The 21,975-nt window shown below is 40.3% G+C and overlaps 1 protein-coding gene across 4 annotated transcripts in view; it reads right to left on the bottom strand.

Annotated features, from left to right (window-relative positions):
* The window catches only part of QTMAN (queuosine-tRNA mannosyltransferase), a 310,972-nt gene that overhangs the window by 110,715 nt on the left and 178,282 nt on the right, over positions 1–21,975 (bottom strand). For all 4 annotated transcript variants that reach the window (XM_077273016.1, XM_077273013.1, XM_077273015.1 and 1 more), the window contains exons 8-9: positions 4,709–4,779; positions 3,887–3,978 (exon numbers count right to left, since the gene is read on the bottom strand). In XM_077273016.1, the coding sequence (XP_077129131.1) occupies positions 3,887–3,978; positions 4,709–4,779 (163 nt within the window). The remainder of the gene's footprint in view (positions 1–3,886; positions 3,979–4,708; positions 4,780–21,975) is intronic.

Below are 21,975 nucleotides of genomic sequence, written 5' to 3'. Positions count from 1 at the left end.
TTGGCAAAGGTGCTGTTTGGTCGGCTTGTAAAATTTGCATTACTCTGTTCCAGGCCGCAGCACATTTAGTGCTGTGCTCTGAGTCTTAGAGGCAGTGGAGCAGGGTAGGGCTGGTCACTGAAAGGGGTATATGCTCTCACTGAACCATGCAAAAGCATTTGATAGGATTAATCATGGGTACCTCTGGTCTGTCCTTCTGAGACATGGCCTCATGGGGGGGGTTTGTTGATTGGATTAATATCATGTACAGTGGGGCACAGTTTGTCTCGCTTGTGAACGGTTGAATTAGCAGCTCTTTTGAGGTTGCGTGTGGTGCTTGCGAGGGTTGTCCCTTGAGCCTGCTGCTGTACGTGTTTGTGATTGACCCCCTTCTTAGAAGAGTGGAACGTGGAAGGTTGGCAGGGATCGGGATAGACGCAATACCTAAAACAACTTTGAGGGTGGTGGTGAATACAGATGATGTAACTGCTTTTGTTTCCTCTAATGAGGAGGCAGAGTGGCTGATATCAGAGGTAGATTGCTACTCGGAGGCATCAGGGTCCAAGATCAACCAGGAAAAGTGTGAGAGTCTCTGGCTGGAAGAAGGAGATCCTGATCAAAACTTACCTGCTTCCTTTACTGATTTATCTGGGCAGTGTGTGCATCTTGCCGGAGGCTCTCTGGACTCGGGTCTTCAGTTTGTTCTTTCAACTGCTATGGGGGAACAGACTGAACCTGGTCAAGAGGGAGGTAATGTGTTTGGGACCATATTTGGTGACCTGGTGAAGGTGTGCTCTCTTGAGTATGAGAGACTGGACACACGTAGGGCCGTTCTCCGCTGGAGGGCTTTTCTTTTAATGTGTCCTAGTCTGGTCATCTCCTTTCCTGATTGTGGTTTGCTGCTGACCTTGTAGATTTTTGTTTTGATCAATATACAGTGATGTACAGCTGCAGGCGCCAAACTTGGGCTTCAGTTGTGGTTATTGTAATGTCTGTTTCTGTATATATTGCATATAGGGATATCGATTTGGGTGTAGGTGTTAGGTTGGGTGGTGGGAAAAGGGGGAAGTTTCATCTTGTGGGACTTTGGGACACTGGGGTGTTTGGGTGAAAAAATGCAGATTTTATAGATCAAAAGGCAGTGTTTGCCGCACTGTCATGGGAGTGTGTCGCGTGCAAGAAACACCCGGTGTTTGGGGTGCCAAATCCTAACAGTAACATGGTCTTCTTGGTGAAGTCCTTGTTTAGGGTCCATGTCCGACCAGTAGATGTTCGGAACGAGCCTCGAACCTTACTGTTCGGGTTCCCCCATCTCTACATACCACATCTTCTGGCCAGAGGAGTGAGCAAAAGACATTAACCAGAGTATACAGACATTACAGAACTGATTCTTTCTGTGAGGTAAAACATTTCACCTCACAGAATCATCTGTGATCATGTGCTGTAATGTCTGTATACCTTCTTTTGCCTACTCCCCTGGCCAAGAGATATGGTATGATCAGACCATGTCCCTGTACGGTCAGACACAGCCATTACACAGTACACAGCAGGGGCACATTTATAAGATTATCTCAGCACAGGAATATTTTATTTTAAACACATCCAATTGTGGACCTTATTATTATTCAAAAATCTATTGATTAAGCTGTTGATTAAGATCAACTTTGTTCATGGGAAAACCCTTTTAAAACAACTTCAACAAGTTGGCAAGTGTAAGCTGGTTTTATACAGATAGTCACAGTTACATCCCTACAACTTTTTATTCACAAACCGTACCGATAAAGCTGATTCATGTATCACCCAATATATGTTTTATTCACAGTTTACAACACTTTCTTCCATGTATTAGACTGTGAAAAGTCAGATTTTAACAGTGAAACGAGTGATGTTTATTGCTGATTAGACCTCACTTTGCACTTGCAGAACATGTAAACCTTAGCAACCAATATATATAATTTATATCTATATATATTTCTTTTTTTTTTTTTTAGAATATCCAGGATGAGGACCATTATACAGACCCCATGCTGTCCTCACTGGATCTGTTTGGTTTGTAAAATGCTGGAACACACAGACTGCAGCAGAAAAAAAAAAGAGGAAGGCGACCGAGGCCTGAGGGGTTCCACACATCATAAAGCTCCCTGCCTTCTGGGTGGGTTCCTTTACTTTTTTTTTCATTACAGGTTAAAAGCTGTATGCAATTCTACTGGCTTGCAAAGCACTGCACACAGCATTGGAACTGTGCAGTCAGCATTTTAAACTATTATAGGCTACCTCCTGAACCATTGCCAAGTTAATAGACAATGAAAGATAATGAGCTTGAAATTGGGTGTTAAATTGCATTTTTTGCTCCTATCTCTATTTTTTCCCATGCTTTAACTGTTTCCTACAGATGCACAATGGAGCTTTACATTGCACATACATCATCAAAATATCTGAGAAGAAACCAAACATTTCGCCCTCCTCCACAACTCCCCGTCACCCGCTTAAACTGGCGACGATGGGGTTAAATCAAGCAAAATTAAACTCTCATACAGCTATCTTGCCATAGATAGCAGCCTGAAAAGTCAAAATGATGTCTTTTTTATCTAAAATAAGACTTTTTTAAATATAAAAACGATATATTAAAAATTAAAATATTAAAAATATTTCAGAAATATTTTTCACTTTAAGATTGAAAAAAAAATTACTTATTTTTCAATCTTAAATACGATTTTTCTTACTAAAAAAAATATATTAAAAATAAAAATATTACCGACATATTTCAAAAATAATAGTATTCAATTTTAAATTTTGTTAAAAATAATAAATAAATCTAAAATAAGATTTTTGCTTCACTAAAAAATTATCTATAAAAAATGAAAAATATATTTTTCAATTTTTTTTAAATTTAGAAATATATATATATATATATATATATATATATATATATATATATATATATATATATATATATATATATATATATATACACACACACATTTTTGGACCAATTTTGCAAAATCAAATATTCGCATAGGAATTTCTAGACAGACTCGACGCTCCAGGGCATGTAGGACACGGGGAGTCTTCTTTTTCATAATTCATAGAAAGAAAAAATATATATAATAATAATAATAATAAAAAAATATATATATATATATATATATATATATATATATATATATATATATATATATATCATAAAAATATATTTTTCAATTTTTTTTTAAATTAAAAAAATGTTTTAAAATATATATATTTGGGCCAATTTTGCAAGAGCATCCATATAGGAATTTCTAGAGATATCCTCCAACACTCAAGGGCATGGAAGGACACGGGTAGGGTTCATTTTCATGACAATGCATAGAAAGAAAATAGATTGAGAGAGAGAAAAAAAAAAAAAAGTCTGCACCTGATAACAATTTCTTGAATCTCCCCTCCCAGTTTTAAATAATATAATATTCTAATAGCAAAGTGAGCTTATCTTCATTAGTATAATTGTAAGATATTCCTTTCAACTTTCCTTTAAAGCTAATGAGCTGCATTAATCCAGGTTCATTTTTATAAGCCTCGTGGGTCCCAACGTACAGGACAGCCATTTTTTTCTTTTTCTTATTTCGAAAGCAATAAATTAAAAAGGGAGATTCGGTATGCCTTAAGTGCAAGACTACCATCAGACCTATGGTAATACAGCTGCCGTGTACTTTAATTAATCCTTGTTAGCATAACAACTAATATTCCTGCATAACATGCTTCGTTTCGAAATAAACTACGCTAATTATACAGTCCCTTGCAACAGATTTCTTTTTTTTTTTTCCTTCTGAGTTGCAATCAATTTGTCACCAGAGGTTAAAAAAAAAAAAAAAAAAAAAGTATATATATAAAAGTAGCACAAAAAAAAAGAAGCAATCTTTTGATCCTATACCTGAAACCGATGCCTCCTGACAATATCGGGCCTTTTGCAGAATTTCTGCAATTTTTTCAAAAGCTGTTCAGGTGTCGAATACAGATATTCCGCTGCAGGAAAAAACAGATACATTTTTAATGAAACAAAGACCTCAAAGCACACACTCGATATTAGTCACTTTACTAATTAAAAATGCATATTGCTCTGTGCCGTCTCGTGTTTTACATTATTTAAGCCTGATTTTTATGAAGTTACCTTCCACTCGCAAAAGGATGTTTAATGTTAAATAAGACCGTGTACTCGTTCTGTTTAGACATCTCCTCGGGGTGATTAAAATACATTATTCTAATGTAACACAATACAAAGGGGAGAGGGATATTTTGTAGTTGAGGATCGCAACGGAGCTGCACAATTTTTTTTTTTATGTCTTTTTAACTGTATCAATCATAAACTTATATTCTCTCTCTATACAATCAGTCCATTTCCGTTCCGTAAATATTTACCTATATGCGTGCGTGTATAAACGGCGCGAAGCCATCTGCGGATGTATGTATACATCCAATCGCAATAAGGTAGATGACAGCCCGCTATGTGCTATTCCGGCTCTGCCGTTTCGCCCCAGACTAATGAAAAAAAAAAACCTATTTTAAATCATCTTTTTATTTTGCTATTGTGAGAGAACAGATGGTATGTATAAACGCAGTCTAATGTATTGTATCACATTTTTTTTTTCTTCCTACATTAACATTTGGTTTTGCCAAATAAACAAATGCTCTTGCGTAACTTTCCCAGTTTTCAGACTTTAAGATAGGAAGCCCTGGATGTGGATGATATGCCTACCTGGGAAGATCTCGGGGTACACCAAAGCTTTGGGGCACAGAGGGTAACAGCCACAGTGCACGGCTTCTAACCTGGAATAAGAGAGAAGACGTGGGATCCATTAACGGTCACGGACCTATTTACTTACTGACAGGTCAGCCCAGATCCTCCATAGTTTGCATACGTAAAGACATGAAAGCATCTCGCTTTATCCTTCAGAAATCCCTCTCCCTGTAAGAAACGCTCGGAGAACATTGTATGGATTATGTCTGAGTTATATATATAACAGAACATGTAGCATATGCTTGCTCGATGAATAAATCAAATCAGAGAACTGCTGTGTGTCTCGTTTTTTTTTTTGTTTGGTCCTTTAAATGCTGCTCAACACATTTTTGTAATCACCAAATAAACACATGAAACAACACGGGGAAAGTATGGACAGATTTCCTTAATCATTCTGCAGAAAAAAAGAATGTTCATTTGCAACGTATGGTCGGACGTTACAAAACAGATTCTCCGCTGCTGCAATGCGCATAATTCTCGGCAATCCTGTTAAGAGCCATTTCAATGTAGTTCTGACTTGTACGCCCGCTTTTATGCTTACGTGAGAAAAACGGGTGTGAAAACAGAGTTTGTTTGGTTTTTTTGGAAAGAGAATGTGTGCATTTTTCACTTTTTTAGCTTTGCATTATTTGCTTTTCGAATTGGTAATGTTTCACTTTTCACACATTTTGAGTTTTCTTGTTTTTTGGTTGCGCATTTTTTTTCCTTTTTTACCTTTTACTTTTTGGTGGGTAAGTCCTTTTTTTTATTTTAGGTTGTGCATTTCTTTTCCTTTTCTTCTTTTGACTTGTTCACATTCTATATTTTGTTGGAGGGGTCTTTTTACTTTTTTATTTTTACTTTTTCCTGTTGTGGGTTGTCCATCTTTTACCCTTTATTTTTTGTTGGATGTTATTTACTTGTTTTCTTTAGGGTGGTGCATATTATATTTTACTTTCTTTTTTTCTTTTGGGTTATTCATTTTTGGGTGTGGGAGGGTTTCTTTCAAACTTTTTTGGCTTTTGAATTGTTCATTATTTTTCTCTTTTAAGTTGCTCATTTTTTTTTAACTTTTTTCATGGTAGAGTTAGCCTTTTTTTTAATTTATTTTTTTTTTTTTAGGGGTAGTGCATTTATTTACGGAGGTGCATTTTTTTTAAACTTACATTTTTATGCTGGGCTTGAAATTCAAGTTAGATTTAGTTACCGCCTTAAAATAAAATGACCATGCCATGTCCTGAAGCTTTGTCTCACTACATAATGACAACAAACTGACATGTCCGTAGCATGTAAAAATATACTTTTATTTTTGTTGGCTTGTAAAAAAGCTAAGTGAAATTCAAAACAGGTCTTTAACTATGTTTATGTAAAATGGTTTTGAAATTCGGCCAAATAGGTTGACCATGGGAGGAATTGGGATTTCTGAACTTTTTTTTTTTTTTACTGCTTTCTCCTTCAATACTATTTGAGGTCATACTTGCATTTTTATTTCTGCTTATTTTTAGTGACACGATATATATACACTTTTTTTTGACTGTGGCTTTTTTATTTTATATAACTATCATGTGTCAAATTAGACAATGTAAATAACGTTCCTCTTTCCATTGTAGGACATGAGTTTCCAAGTTTTCATGGCCTTGTTATATAAAGTTGTAATTTACCCTTTACCATAAAGGTTACTCAATGTGGTTTAGATTTTTTTAAGACATTTTCTTGTGGTTTTGTTATATTTTTACAGTCTATTCATCAATAAGACTGATATGTTTCTTAGTAAACCTAAATGTCAAGGTAATTCGTAAGCATGGGGGCGTATAAAGGCAAGTGTGCGAAAGCAACTCTCCACTCCGAGACCTAACTATGACTATACATTTCCCAGTATATAATCTTGACACTTCACTTAGTTCAGCAGTCCTTCTCATTTCCAAAATGGCCACAGCAGGGACATGAGGAGCACTTCTGAAAGTCTGAACTACTCCGCCCCACGCCTGTCCATTGGAAAGGGATGAATCAACCCCATTGACGAAAGTGTTGAGTTTATCCCACGGCAGAGAAAATCGAGGCGTGATAAAGACTTTCTTAAATGCTCTCCATGCCTTTGGAATGGCCATTTTGGAGAAGAGGAGAACATGGCACCAAACTGGAGAATGGAAGACACCAGGTATCATGACAATACATCAGTAATGTATAGTCACTTTTAGATTTCTGGGTAGAGAATCGCTTTGGGAACTATTTACCCAAAATAAAGGAGGATTTTAGTTTAAATGATAATAGACAAGAAGTTTCCAAAATTTTGTTTTAATATTCATTGGAAATCAGTCAATATATTAAATTTAGAAAACAAATGCGCCCAATAATATTATAGCGAGAAAAGCCAGAGAATAAATCCTAAAATTTTAGCTGTCCACAACCAATCCGAAAACCTTACTGGTCAGGCCAAGGACCATACATGAAAGAAAAGAACAGTTCTAACAACTGGACTCAACGATTTTCGATCAAGCATTTCTACTCCTATGAAATCAGACCGTACGCCATACAAATCCCATATATCCCAGACGACTGTACTGTTCTTCTACATTGCTTCTACTTCACTATGACTGTAAGTAGGAGAGAATTTGCACAGATCTAGAAGTATCAATAATTAGATATCCTCCATTTCAATCAAGAAAACCCATTTTAACCTTAATAATTGCACCTTGCTATTTTCCCATGTACCAATGTTGGCCACTGGTATTGTTCTAGCACCTGATGCCGATGTTAAGAGTAGTTTAGTGGACAGAGATGCAACCCAGGGAAATGGAGTCTGCAATATGCAATTTACTGCAACTAGAAGTCGAGCTCATAACAAATACTTACGATCAATATGAGTATCTAATTGAACGATGGGATTTATAAACACCAATTATAAATCGTTGGGCTATACATCCCTAAATTTGAAAAGTTCCTGATGACTGTCACTAATGTAATCCATATCAAGAATACCAATATAGTCCAGTTCTAAGAAAAAAAAGGTATACCATATTGAATATACAATACTTTTTCTTTTTTCAGTATACCAATAGCAACTAGCTCGAGCTAGTTGGACACTCTTTTGGAGCTAATTGGGTGAATAGAGCTCTAAAGATGGCTGTCAATAGCTTTTTCGTGTGCTAAATGGAGGGCTGTAGCATAATAAAGACATGTTAACATAAGCTATTTACATTGTAATAAGCTATGACTTAACAAAAATGTTTTTCACTTCAAATGGTTTAAGATCGAAGAAAACAGGAACAAAATTCCAAGGTCAAAATGATCATATGCATGAAGGACAAAATTATACGAAAATAATTTTATATCTAGCAATCATCTTTAATTTTGATGATAGGTGGATTGTCCCATGGCAGTGCCAGATGATCCTCTGTCATGCCCAGACTCTGAGAAACAAATGCGCCACGAATGGCCAATGTTACTCACCTGTCCCGGCTCCATGCCAGTACTTGCTTCCTTCTCCTATAGCGGCCTCCCCTTGCAGAAGTCCACACCGGGTTTCTTAGGTAACCTGGCGAACTCCTTTAACATCACCATTTCAACAATTTTAAGGCTGGATCATGAATGCCAGCTATTTGGGTATTAAGTAGCACTGTCCAAAGTTCACTTAATTTGTTTAAGTGATTGCCTCAACTTCAATTATCTCAGCTCCAGACAGGTGTCTTCTCTAACTACAATTATTTCCAAGCTAAGTAAAGCTTAGCAAGCTTAGCAAGCAAGCAAGTTACCAAATCATCCCAACTGTTCTCACCTAACCTCTGCAATCAAGGTAATGCACCTCTTTGCGCATATCTCTAGCTTGCTTATACTTCACTGCCATCCTGCTGTTAACCATTTCCTTACTACAAGTCTCAATATGCATGCATTGCTGCAAATAACCATGATTGGAAGATACTAGACTCCATTTGCTTCATATTTTCTGGAAGATACAGGTTACCTATAAATACAGTTACCATTCCCATATGATCCTCTGGATCAACATGTTAGGGCATGTTAGGTTAGGCTATGGGTTGAACTAGATGGACTTAAAGTCTTCCTTCAACCTTAATAACTATGTAACTATGTATATGAGTATCTGCGCAAAACCTTCATCTTCATCTGATGGTACCTGGTCCACTTCTCTGTCACCCTCCATACCCTGCTGTCCTGGTCCTAGCTGGTGAACGCGTCTACTGTTAAAACCCGCTCTGCAGCACCATCAACTTAGGTCCATGCTGCTCATTCAAGCCTACAGCTTAGCACCAGGTGAGCCCATAACTGCCAGCAGATGATAATCCCATTTGGAGGTGATTTTGGACTCAAGCACTTACCACAACAGTCTATTTCTCATAGGATGATTCCAAATAACCTGGTATTTCCTGTGTGTACATTGATAATAAAGAAGGTGATGTAATCAAAAGTGTCCATGAATGGGGACTGGACCTCATTATGATTTCCTAAGGGGGACCCAAGTCTCACATTTCCTGTGATGATTCGTATGCATGGCAATCTTGGACAAGACTCCAAAATCTGTCTTTAAGGATAGCTGAGACCTTTGCGGTTGGGATACCAGTCATTGAATAAAGGTTTTGTCAACTGGATAACAAACAATGCAAAATAATAAAATAGCTACTAGAGGACAATATGTAAATTAACAAGTTGTTTTCTCTAGAAAATACTTCTGGGTAACCCCTTATATAATGAGCATTCCCAGAAGTCAATTCTCCTAATCACAGAAGGTTTCTTAGCACTACACCTATGTGAGCCTTATTCGTTAGCTGGAGGAACAGGGGCTGGGAATGTGTCATGGCTGACTGACGAGGTCCAGGACTGAATTTATAGCCTCAGTCTCTGGAAGGCCAATTTTCCTAACCACCCTACCTATGTCTCATGTTCTATTTATCTGAGAGCAATCAGGGCTGGATAAACTCCAGGAGACAGGCCTCCTAAAATGCAACTGCTGGCGCCTAATTCATTTCTATTTATTCCCTGTACTGTAATTGCAAGTAATCATTAAGGGTATATAGAGCACAATGCGTCATCGTAAAAAGCACATAACCTTGTGTATATATACTCCTGCAATCTGTTGGCTTAAGAAATGCATGGCATCTTCATAAATATTAAAGGCAATTTAATATATGGCATAATTCGTCATTTAACAGGTACCGCTCTGATCTCAGACAAGAGAGCGCCATCATGCAACTTTTAATTATTTTGGTCCTGTAGAAGTGGCAAAGAAAAACATGGGAAATGAGGGATCAAGAGGTTTTATATCTGTCGCAAGATGCCCACCAAGGTTGGATTTCTTTCGATGGTCACTCATGACTTTTAGACATTGATGCTGAGCTAATTCGCAATTTCACCATGATGAAATAGCACTTCGGCCTAATGGTGCCCTTTTTTTCCGTTAGTTACTAAATACACTGATCAGGCAGAACAAAACCTCTGACAGGTGAAGGGAATAACAAATGTTATGTTGGCACCTGTAAGAGTGGGATATATCAGGCAGCAAGTGAACAGTCAGTTCTTGATTTTGAGGAGTTTAAAGTATGGAAGATGGGCACGTGTATGGACATAAGGCCAAAATTGTGATGGCTAGATAACTGTGTCAGAATGTCTCCAAAATTGCAGGTCTTGTTGGATGTAACCAGTTAATGTTGGGTCTTGTGAGATGTTCAAAGTATATGGTGTATTTTGTGGGGTGTTTAAAATATACAGTGGGTCTTGCGGGGTGTTCACAGTATTTGGTGGGTCTTGTAGGGTGTTCACAGTATATGGTGGGTCTTGTACGGTGTTCATAGTATATGGTGGGTCTTGTAGAGTGTTCACAGTGTATGGTGGGTCTTGTAGAGTGTTCACAATATATGGTGGGTCTTGTAGAGTGTTCACAGTATATGGCGGGTCTTGTAGAGTGTTCACAGTATATGGTGGGTCTTGTAGAGTGTTCACAATATATGGTGGGTCTTGTAGAGTGTTCACAGTATATGGCGGGTCTTGTAGAGTGTTCACAGTATATGGCGGGTCTTGTAGAGTGTTCACAGTATATGGTGGGTCTTGTAGAGTGTTCACAGTATATGGTGGGTCTTGTAGAGTGTTCACAGTATATGGTGGGTCTTGTAGAGTGTTCACAGTATATGGTGGGTCTTGTAGAGTGTTCACAGTATATGGTGGGTCTTGTAGAGTGTTCACAGTATATGGTGGGTCTTGTACGGTGTTCACAGTATATGGTGGGTCTTGTACATGTTCACAGTATATGGTGGGTCTTGTAGAGTGTTCACAGTATATGGTGGGTCTTGTAGAGTGTTCACAGTATATGGTGGGTCTTGTACATGTTCACAGTATATGGTGGGTCTTGCACGTGTTCACAGTATATGGTGGGTCTTGTACATGTTCACAGTATATGGTGGGTCTTGTAGAGTGTTCACAGTATATGGTGGGTCTTGTAGAGTGTTCACAGTATATGGTGGGTCTTGTACGGTGTTCACAGTATATGGTGGGTCTTGTACATGTTCACAGTATATGGTGGGTCTTGTAGAGTGTTCACAGTATATGGTGGGTCTTGTAGAGTGTTCACAGTATATGGTGGGTCTTGTACATGTTCACAGTATATGGTGGGTCTTGCACGTGTTCACAGTATATGGTGGGTCTTGTACATGTTCACAGTATATGGTGGGTCTTGTAGAGTGTTCACAGTATATGGTGGGTCTTGTAGAGTGTTCACAGTATATGGTGGGTCTTGTACGGTGTTCACAGTATATGGTGGGTCTTGTAAGGTGTTCACAGTATATGGTGGGTCTTGTAAGGTGTTCCTAGTTTACAATAATTAGTAGCTATGAAAAGATGTCCAAAGAAGGACAACTGATGAACAGGCAATAGGGTTATGGGAACCTAAGGCTCATGATTTTAAATGTCGCTTGAAGTTAACCCATCTGTTTCGATCACAGTAGCTACTGCAGTACAAATTGCTAGAGAAGGTTCTGCTAGCAATGACAAAGTTGTATAAAGCTTTGTAACTGCAGACCAGTCAGAGTACCCCTGCTGTCCCCTATCCACCACCAAACGTGCTAACAATCTGCACCTGAGCATCAGAACTCTGCAATGGAGTGGAAATAAGCGGGTCACACAAAAAAAGATTTCTCGTCTTTGCGCTGATTTTTCGGGAAATTTGATTCTTAGAGAGGTTATTCTCTGTGAATATAATGTTCCTTATTGTGGTATAGGACCTCTCCAGACCCAACAGCATAATAAACGCGATATAAAAAAAAATATCTTATACTCACCTTACCGCTATCCTCAACATTCCCTCTGCTCCTCATTATCACCAATCCGGTCCTCACCATAGCTTCTGATCACCGCCGCTAGCGCTGAAATCCCGGGCCTTTTACCTTGTGCCGGGAGGGTACTGAGCAAACAAATAAAAGGTCATGGAGTTATGCCATCATGATGTGCACGGTGACCCAGCTTGCGCACTCACCGAACCGTCCCGGGTCTTATCAGAGCCAGAATCCTGGCCTAGAGTGAAAAGCCGAGGGATTTCAGTGCTGGTAGCGGCGATCAGAAGATGTGACAAGGACTGGACTGGTGATGGTGCGGAGCAGAGGAGAGGGGAGCGATAAAGTGAGTATACAGATTTTTTTTTCTTTTAAACCTTTTGATAGACCTTCACCGCTCAGGTGACCAACAGCTGCCATTTTGCTGAATCCGCATGGAAGTGAATAACAAAAAAAAATCCACAGATTTTTGTCAAATTCAAGCAGAATTCAATTCCACTTGAATATATTTGCTCCTCTCTACCATGGAGCAATGGAGGTTGGAGGCCTCATCTGATGAATCACGTTTCTTTATCATGTAGATGGCTGTGTACATGTAGCTTACTAACCTGAAGAAGAGCTAGAATCATAAAATGTTAGACACAATGACCCTGGGGATCCCTTCCAACTCTAACACCCTGCTCAATGCTGGAGGAGTCACTAAATTATCTCCAGCCTTTGTTTGAAGACTTCCATTGACAGAGAACTCACCACCTCTCCTGGTCTCCTGATCCACGCATTGATCACTGTCTAAAGGTGTTTTCTAATGTCTAATCTGTATCTTCTCCCTTTCAGTTTCATTCCATTGCTTCTCATATTTCCATGTGCAAATGATAATAATGATGATCCCTCTACACGGTGACAGCCCTTCAGATATTTGTAGACAGCTATTAAGTCTCCTCTTGGCCTTCTTTTTTGAAAGCTAAACATTCCCAGATCCTTTACCGTTCCTCGTAGGACATACTTTGCAGTCCGCTCACCATCCTGGTCGCTCTTCTCTGAACTTGCTCCAGTTTTTCATTGTCTTTTTTAATATGTGATGCCCAGAACTGGACACGGTATTCCAGATGAGGCCAGACCAAGGAGGAGTAGAGCAGGATAATTTTGGTCTGTTTGGAGGGGCTGGTCAGTCTTTTTGATAGTTGTGGTACACTCCCTATGATTGAACACTGCTACCATCAGCCTAAGGTATTTGTTTTAATTAGAGCTGAATCCTATGTGCTCTTAAAATTGAAGATCTCATTTAGCCCGTGAGAGGCCAACAAAGGGGTATGTCTCGTCGCTGGCTGTTGGGCTCTCAAGAATAGGCTAATTTGTGCATAAATTACATTCATTTTTAACGTATATTCTAGATCAGTAATGTAGTTCTATTTCATACATTCAATGATCGCATCTTATAGCATTTCAGTATGCGGCTTTTTTCGTAGGTCTATTGACTTGGTCGCTCAGCTTGCACCTGTCCACACTCGCCTTGTTCTGTTTGGAGGTGCTGGCTACTCTTTTCGATAATTGTAGAGCTGTTTTGAGTTGACTTGCACAACATTAAGTAGTTCTAATGTTATGGCTGTTTGGGTACATATAGAGAAATGATAGGTGTTATTGATGAGCGAGTATACTCGTTGCTCGGGTTTTCCAGAGCACGCTCGGGTGGTCTCTGGGTATTTATGACTGCTTGGAGATTAAGTTTTCATCCCCGCAGCAGCATGATTTACAGCTATTAGCCTGCTTGATTACATGTGGGGATTACCTAGCAGCCGGGCAAACCCCACATGTACTCAGCCTGGCTAGTAGCTGTAAATCATTCAGCTGCCGTGATGAAAACTAAATCTCCGAACACTAACAAATATTCGGAGGTCACCCGAGCAACGAGTACACTCACTCATCACTAGTTGCCGTCAATTTTGGCATGGAGAGTAGTAGCATGCTCTTATATGTCTGGAGAGCAAAGATTGTGGGCAATAATTGCCATAGTTGTAAAGTTATGGGAGACCTTTACAGAAGTTGCATTTTGCACTTTTAGCTCAATTTTACGCCATACAGACCAAATGCCAAAATGATGCCCGTATGATGGCAAAGGAAGCAAAAAGAGCATCTGCAGGGACCGCCATCTCCCTGCACCTGGCGAAAGAATGAAAATCAGGAATGGCTTACACTGCATTTCCCGATGTGATAGGTGCAGTATGTTTTACCGTGATCAGCTCATACGGATATCCTGCATTACACTGGTGCTACAATGTCTCATTTATCCGAGCGCCGACACTTATTACTTGCTTATCTTCTGCTATGAAATAAAAAATCAAAGGGGGAGAAAAATCACTCGGTGACTTGCGGAAGAGAAAAAAAACAAAAAAGCAGGAACGGCCGCTTATCAGGGAGGACGTAACATTGCGCCTTGGAAGCAGAAGTGTCAGGCTCAGCATCAAGTGGGTTAAACAGCAAATGGAGAACACTTCATCTGTGCAATAAATGGCCATCAAATGACCTTTTTCATACCAATTAACAAATCATCTGCTAAATCTATGAATCTTAATATTCAGATCTATTCACTTCACTTCATACAATTTATCTGCAAATACTTATTGGACTTTTGATTCTAAATATAATTAGCTGATAATTTTGCTTGGCTGAATTACTTTTCTGGAGGGCCTACGACGGCTCCGAGTCGCATTATCTGGTAATAATGAATCAGATAGGTAATTTTTTTTTTCTTTTTTTTTCCCCCTGTAATGAGGATGAGACACAGTTGTGACACCTGAATCTGGTAATAACACTAGACTGCTAATTATCGACAGGAATTTTTTTTTTTTTTTTTTTTTTTTTTTAGATTTTATGTGTGCGGAAAGGGGGGTGGGGGGAATATATCCTTCATTATTAAAGAATTTAAAAAAAAAAAAGTTAAAATTATAAGTGACACTGGAGGAGAGTAAATAAAATGGATTGATTAAAACATTGCTGCTTTAAGGGTGTTTTTAATTAAATGCAAATGCTAATGTTGTCATACTTAGCAGATGGGATTAAAATTAGTTATTGTAGCTCATATTTTATGTTATGGCATTCGGCACTCAAAGAGCTAAAAGGGAAAGAAAGAAAAATACAGACGTGAGATCTTTAAAGGGATGTTTGAACCTAGAAATGGAGTCAGTATTATTATTATTATTATACACTGTGTGCAGAATTATTAGGTAAGTTTTATTTTAGAGGATTATTTTTATTATTGATCAACAACTATGTTCTCAATCAACCCAAAAGACTCAAATATCAAAGCTTAATATTTTTGGAAGTTGGAGTGGGTTTTTTTTTTTAGATTTGGCTATCTTAGGAGGATATCTGTGCAGGTAACTATTACTGTGCAGAATTATTAGGCAACTCAATAAAAACCAAATATATTCCCATCTCACTTGTTTATTTTCACCAGGTAAACCAATATAACTGCACAAAATTTACAAATAAACATTTCTGACATGCAAAGACAAAACCCCCCAAAATTAGTGACCAATATAGCCCCCTTTCTTTATGATGACACTCAGCAGCCTCCATCCATAGATTCTGTCAGTTGCTTGATCTGTTTACGATCAACATCTCATGCAGCAGCCGCCACCGCCTCCAGACACTGTTCCGAGAGGTGGACTGTTTTCCCTCCCTGTAGATCTCACAGTTTATGAGGGACCACAGGTTCTCTATGGGGTTCAGATCAGTTGAACAAGGGGGCCATGTCATTATTTTTTCTTCTCTGAGACCTTTACTGGCCAGCCACGCTGTGGAGTAGTTGGAGGCATGTGATGGAGCTTTGTCCTGCATGAAAATCTTGGTTTTCTTGAACGATACCAACCACTTCCTGTACCACTGCTTGAAGAAGTTGTCTTCCAGGAACTGGCAGTAGGTCTGGGAGTTGAGCTTCACTCCATCCTCAACCCGAAAAGTTTGATGATACCAGCCCATACCAGTCCCCCACCTCCACCTTGCTGGAGTCTGAGTCGGAGTGGAGCTCTCTCCCCTTTACTGATCCAGCCTCTGGCCCATCCATCTGGCCTATCAAGAGTCACTCTCATTTCATCAGTCCATAAAACCTTTGAAAAGTCAGTCTTAAGATATTTCTTGGCCCAGTCTTGACGTTTTATCTTATGTTTCTTGTTCACAGGTGGTCGTTTTTCAGCCTTCCTTACCTTGGCCATGTCCCTGAGTATCGCACACCTTGTGCTTTTTGTTACTCCAGTAACGTTGCAGCTCTGAAATATGGAAAAGCTGGTGGCAAATGGCATCTTGGCAGCTTCACGCTTGATTTTCCTCAATTCATGAGCAGTTATTTTGCACCTTTTTTGCCCGACACGCTTCTTGCGACCCTGTTGGCTATTTGCCATGAAACACTTGATTGCTCGGTGATCACGCTTCAAAAGTTTGGCAATTTCAAGACTGCTGCATCCCTCTGCAAGACATCTCACAATTTTGGACTTTTCAGAGCCCGCCACATCTCTCTTCCGACCCATTTTGCCAAAGGAAAGGAAGTTGCCTAATAATTAAGCACACCTTATATAGGGTGTTGATGTCATTAGACAACACCCCTCCTCATTACAGAGATGCACATCACCTGATTTACTTAATTGGTAGTTGGCTCTCAGCCTGAACAGCTTGGAGTAGGACAACAAGTATAAAAAGGATCATGTGATCAACATACAACTTGCCTAATAATTCTGCACACAGTGTACATTTTTATAGCGCCACTTATTCCATGGCGTTTTACATGTGAAAAAGGGGGCAAATATAGACAAATACATTAAACATGAGCAAAAAAAAAACAAGGCACCCAGGTACATAAGGAGGGAGGACCCTGCCTGCGAGGGCTCACGGTCTGCAGAGGATGGTTGAGGATACACTAGGAGGGGGTAGAGCTGGTTGTGAGGCGGTTCAGTAGGTTGAGTATCACTGCAGGCTTGTCGGAAGCGGTGAGTCTTCAAGTTCAGGTAAGCAAGGTTTTCTGCATGCTCCTAAGTCTTGGAGAACAAGGGACCCAATTTGCCCCATCCTAGCAAGGGATGATGTTTAACATGTGGGTCGATCTATCCCCGTTAGTCACTGATTGGCTAACTTAAAGGGAATTTGCAGCAGACTTTTTGCTGTGCAATCTGAGAGAAGCATAATGTAGGGATGGAAATCCTGATTGGAGTGAAGTATCACTTACTAGGCTGTGTGCTTTTGTTTCAGTTAAATTAGTGTGTTTATCAGCAGGAGATTATCAATAAAGGACTAGGTGCCTTGTACCTCCTAGTCCAACCGTAACCCCAGCACTGATTAGCAGGTTACTGTGAATATACATTGTATACAGAAAGCGGCCAATCAGTGGTGTGGGCGGGGTAATACACAGCTCAACATTCTGAGCTTTGTGGCAGATTCTATCAAAACTACTGCATCCAGTAAACTAAGCGATACATCGCTGGAATCAGGGTTTCAGCTACTACAGTATGCTGCTGTCGGATTACATAACAAAAACCTGCTGACAGATTCCTTTAAGCCCATCCCCTAACCAACACTCCTTTTTAGGCCTCATACACATGCCCTTATTATAATTCCTTTCAGGTTCACAGCTGGGTGGTGCCATAATATAGAAGTCTATGAGCTCATACTGCATCTCTGTTAGATGCTAATTTCATATAGGTATGTGGATTTTTTCCTTTCCAGATTTTATTTGCATGAAGACAAAAAGTTCAGCATTAAAGGGGTTACCCATTACTGGGACAACCCCTTCTCAATCCATTTGTTTCTCCCTTTTAAAATAACACTTATACTCACCTCCAGTGAAAGCGCCAATCCAGCGGTGTCTCTCTAGGCAATGGCGTACCAGTGTGATGTCACATAAACCCTGCGGCCAATCAGTGGCCGCTTCTTTCCTCCCGGCTTTGCACAAATAGCTTACATCCGGGGGAAGTGAGAGAGCATTGGCTTCGGATGTAAGTGATTTGTCCAGGGGAGGGGAGATTGATTGGCCTTGAGGTTTTCATGATGCACAGGCCAAGTCAGTAGTCCTTGGTTGCCGGACCAGAACCCTGTAAACCTCATTATTATTATTATTATTTATTGTTATAGCGCCATTTATTCCATGGCGCTTTACAAGTGAGGAGGGGTATACATAATAAAAACAAGTACAATAATCTTGAACAATACAAGTCATAACTGGTACAGGAGGAGTGAGGACCCTGCCCGCGAGGGCTCACAATCTACAAGGGATGGGTGAGAATACAGTAGGTGAGGATAGAGCTGATCGTGCAGCGGTTGGTTGGTCGGTGGTTACTGCAGGTTGTAGGCTTGTCGGAAGAGGTGGGTCTTCAGATTCTTTTTGAAGGTTTCGATGGTGGGCGAGAGTCTGATGTGTTGTGGTAGAGGGTTCCAACATCCCCAGTACCTATGATTCATAGGCCGGGTACAACGTCGTTGAGGTGGGACGCATGACATGGTGCCAATCCTACCAATTGAAGAGGCACCGGGGATACAGGCAGGTAGATGGAGGTTTACAAGTCTCTGGTCTAATGGCCACAGACTACCGACGTGGCAGCTAGACCAGGGTCCTGTGAATTATTCTGCTCACTCTAATGATTAGTTTTCCATAGCCTTGACCATCTTCTGGTAATGGCTCTTGTTAGAGGTAGGCTATATTAGGCAGGAAGTCCTTTAAGTTGATATTTTGGAGGCAGGAAATGGCTAACGCTCTGAGCAATTCCGGCAAGGGCAAAATTGTGATGTCTAGAAGTTTAGGTTAGAGCATTGCCAAACAGCAGTTATGGTTGTGAGTTCCCAGTTTAGTACTTACCAAAAGTGGCCTAAGGAAGGATAACCAGTGATCCAAACGACTAATGTATGGGCAGTGAAGTCTAGCTCATTTTGGTCCAACCCCACAGAAGAGATACTTTGGCATAAACTGCTGACAAAGTTACTGCTGAGTATGATACCAAGGTGTCAGGTCAAACAGAGCATCACAGCTATGCCATCACAGAATTCCCTACCGCTGCCCATTGGCAAAAGTTTCTACAATGGGCAAGAAAGCATCCAAACTGGAATATGGTCTGATGAATCATGTCGTCTTTTCCATCATATGGATGGTCGGCTGTGAGTTCGTACTTTACTTGAGGATGGGAAGATTCACTATGGGAAGGAGTCAAGTTGACGCAGGCAAGGTTCTTCTGGGAAATCTTGGCATCGGTGGATGTGACATGTACGATCTACCTAGACATTACACACAACAAATACCCTCCTTCATGGCAGTATTTGTTCCCTAATGGATCTCTTTCAGTAGAATAATGCCACTGCCACACTGCAAAAAAGTGTCCAGAAATGTTCCGCGGTTCATAGAACAGAGGAACATGAGAAAAAGTTCTAGGTGTTGCCTTGACTCCAAATTTTCCAGACCACCATCTGACTGATCAGATCACATGTACAATGAGCTGGTAAAGTATGTGTGATCCAAGGCGACAACAATCTGCTGCTAACATCTTGGTGGGAGATTCCACAAGACACCTTCACAGGTCCCGTAGAGTCCATGCCTCGCACATCAGAGCTGTTTAGATGGCCTGAAGTAGACAGGTGTTTTCAATGTTCTCACCAATTGTTGTCAGTGGAGTTATGAAGGCCGATACTGCTCTTATTCCCAGTTACTCTTATTTCCATTAGCTTACGCAGCGCAGGCGGTCATCCGCGGGGAGAAATGTGATGCCGAGAAAGTTGGCATATGCTCACAGGAACGCTGCTGACCACCCAACTCTGGATAATATTCTAAACCAAAACCTGAGATGTGGCGTGTAGTAACTGTGAATTAGGAAAAAAAAAAGAAGAAAACTAATTGCACACTTTCTTTTACTTTATTTGTGTAAAATTTTCCATCTGCTACATCTAAAGATGTCTAAACTGTTCGTATCAAACCTGCATTCAGCTGCCAGCTGTGCCCATTAAGGATTTCAAAACGCTGAGTAAATGAGGCGTCGTAAAAGCTGGTAGTGGAGGTCCATCTGCCCAGTACTGGTGGGATCCCCAATACCTGCTCTGTGCTGCACACATTACAATGGGAATTTGTTTATTTTTGCTAAACTTGAAGAATCTGAGAGCAGAATGGCTGCAGCTTCATCACCAGGACATGCAGACTGCAGTGCCTTACTAGTGGGCATGGACGTGATCAGGTATACATCAGTGCAGCACTCTTCTGCTACACGAGGGGCGTTAAAAGGGAAGTGCATTATGTGCAATTCCTAAATATGAATTTATTACCTGCAGAGCTGGCATCGCAATCTCTGCGCTGGGAAATCAAATGCACCATCGGTGGTCTTCGTAGTGAACCGCTGGACCCTGCCGGAGGCTATTGGAGTCCACAATGCGACAGATTCAGATGTTTTTTAGCAGAAACCAAAATGCAAAGGATATGCGGTGAGAATTTGATTCCACATGTCTACCCTTCTATCATTCTGGACTTTTTCTTGCTTGCAGCAAAGGCAATCATGATCGTGAAACCGCACTGCGCACAACACATTACCAAAACGGGACCTCAAGGAGGAGACATTATTTTATTTCCACGTGGTTTATTAAATATCTGTATTCCCATGAACCCTGATCCAGGGGCCATATCGCTAGTCCTTGGTTGCCCAACCAAAGCTTCTTCTACTTGCCGTCATCAGCGGCGGCTCTTCTGAATAGTAAGTCTGGTGCGACATCATGGGTGCATCGCGCCGCAATGACGATATTGTCCCAGGCTTACTAATCAGAAGAGGCGGCAAAAATGCTGCAGGTAGGAGGAGGTTCACAGGCCTAGGGTCTGATGGCCATGGACTACCGATGTGGCTGCTAGACCAAGGTCCTGCAAATAATACCGTTGTATCTTTTCCTAAAACTCTGCCATCCTCTGCCGTTTCTCCTGACGACTATGTGTTACCATTCCCTTTCTAAAAATGCTGGGTTGCTCTGCTGTTAGCAGTGATTGGACAGTTCCAGATGGCACAGGGACTCACCCTATGAACAGAGGGATTGGTAACACTCTTTTTGCTCATTTAGTCCAACATTTCCAGGGAATATAAAAGAGACACGACCAAGCATTAGGTCAGAGTCAGAAGGCCGCATAAATCAGAAAGCAGTGCACGGACTGGCTGGCGGCTCTCCCGACCAGAGAGTGACAACTCCATAGAAATACATTAAGCTGCCATGCTCGGGTCGGGAGAGCTACCAGCCAATCCGTGCACTGCGTTCCAATTTCGCTCCGACTTATACGCCCATCCGATATAAATCACTGATCTACATTTATCAAAACTGGAGTAATTTGCTCCAAATATAAAGCGCACTTTAATTCCGTCACTCCATATTTATCGAATGCTGGCCTATAATCATAAATGTGGTGCCAATTACAACAGCGCAGCATAGCAGCACACTTTCCAATGATTAATGCTCTGGGTGAAGTAATTTGATGCAAACTTTCAGCGCAAATTGTGGCTTTCCTGCATGTTAATCTGTACATTTCCCGATGTTAGAAAAGAGCAGGAGATCAAAGAGTCAAATGTCGCACCTTAAAGTAAAATTTGGTGCAAATTGCGACTCCGGCTTCCTGTTCAAAAACAGTTGCAAAACAAATGTATATGTTCTATGTCATCTGTGACTCCTCTATAAATTGTGACATTTTTGTGACCTCTACATATGTCCTGCTTCATGGCAAAAAGTGAATCACGCTCCCTTTTCTTCTCATTTTTACATTTTAGTGAATATACTAAACACTGGTGTTGCAATTTGAATTGACATATTGCAAATTGTGCAAAAATTGTTGCACAAACATAATGATGAATGTCCCTCGCTGCCACTATCATACTGAGCTTTGCCCCTGCCAACGTAATCAAAAAGGTCACTGCATCCCACAGGACCAGCACATTCTTCACCTTCTGCTCTCATCTATATAAACCTCTTATCAGCTTCACC

This window comes from Ranitomeya variabilis, chromosome 7, assembly GCF_051348905.1.
Source record: "Ranitomeya variabilis isolate aRanVar5 chromosome 7, aRanVar5.hap1, whole genome shotgun sequence".
Lineage (NCBI taxonomy): Eukaryota > Metazoa > Chordata > Amphibia > Anura > Dendrobatidae > Ranitomeya > Ranitomeya variabilis.
Note: the sequence above shows the minus strand (reverse complement) of the source record. Positions and strands in the feature narration are given on the sequence as shown.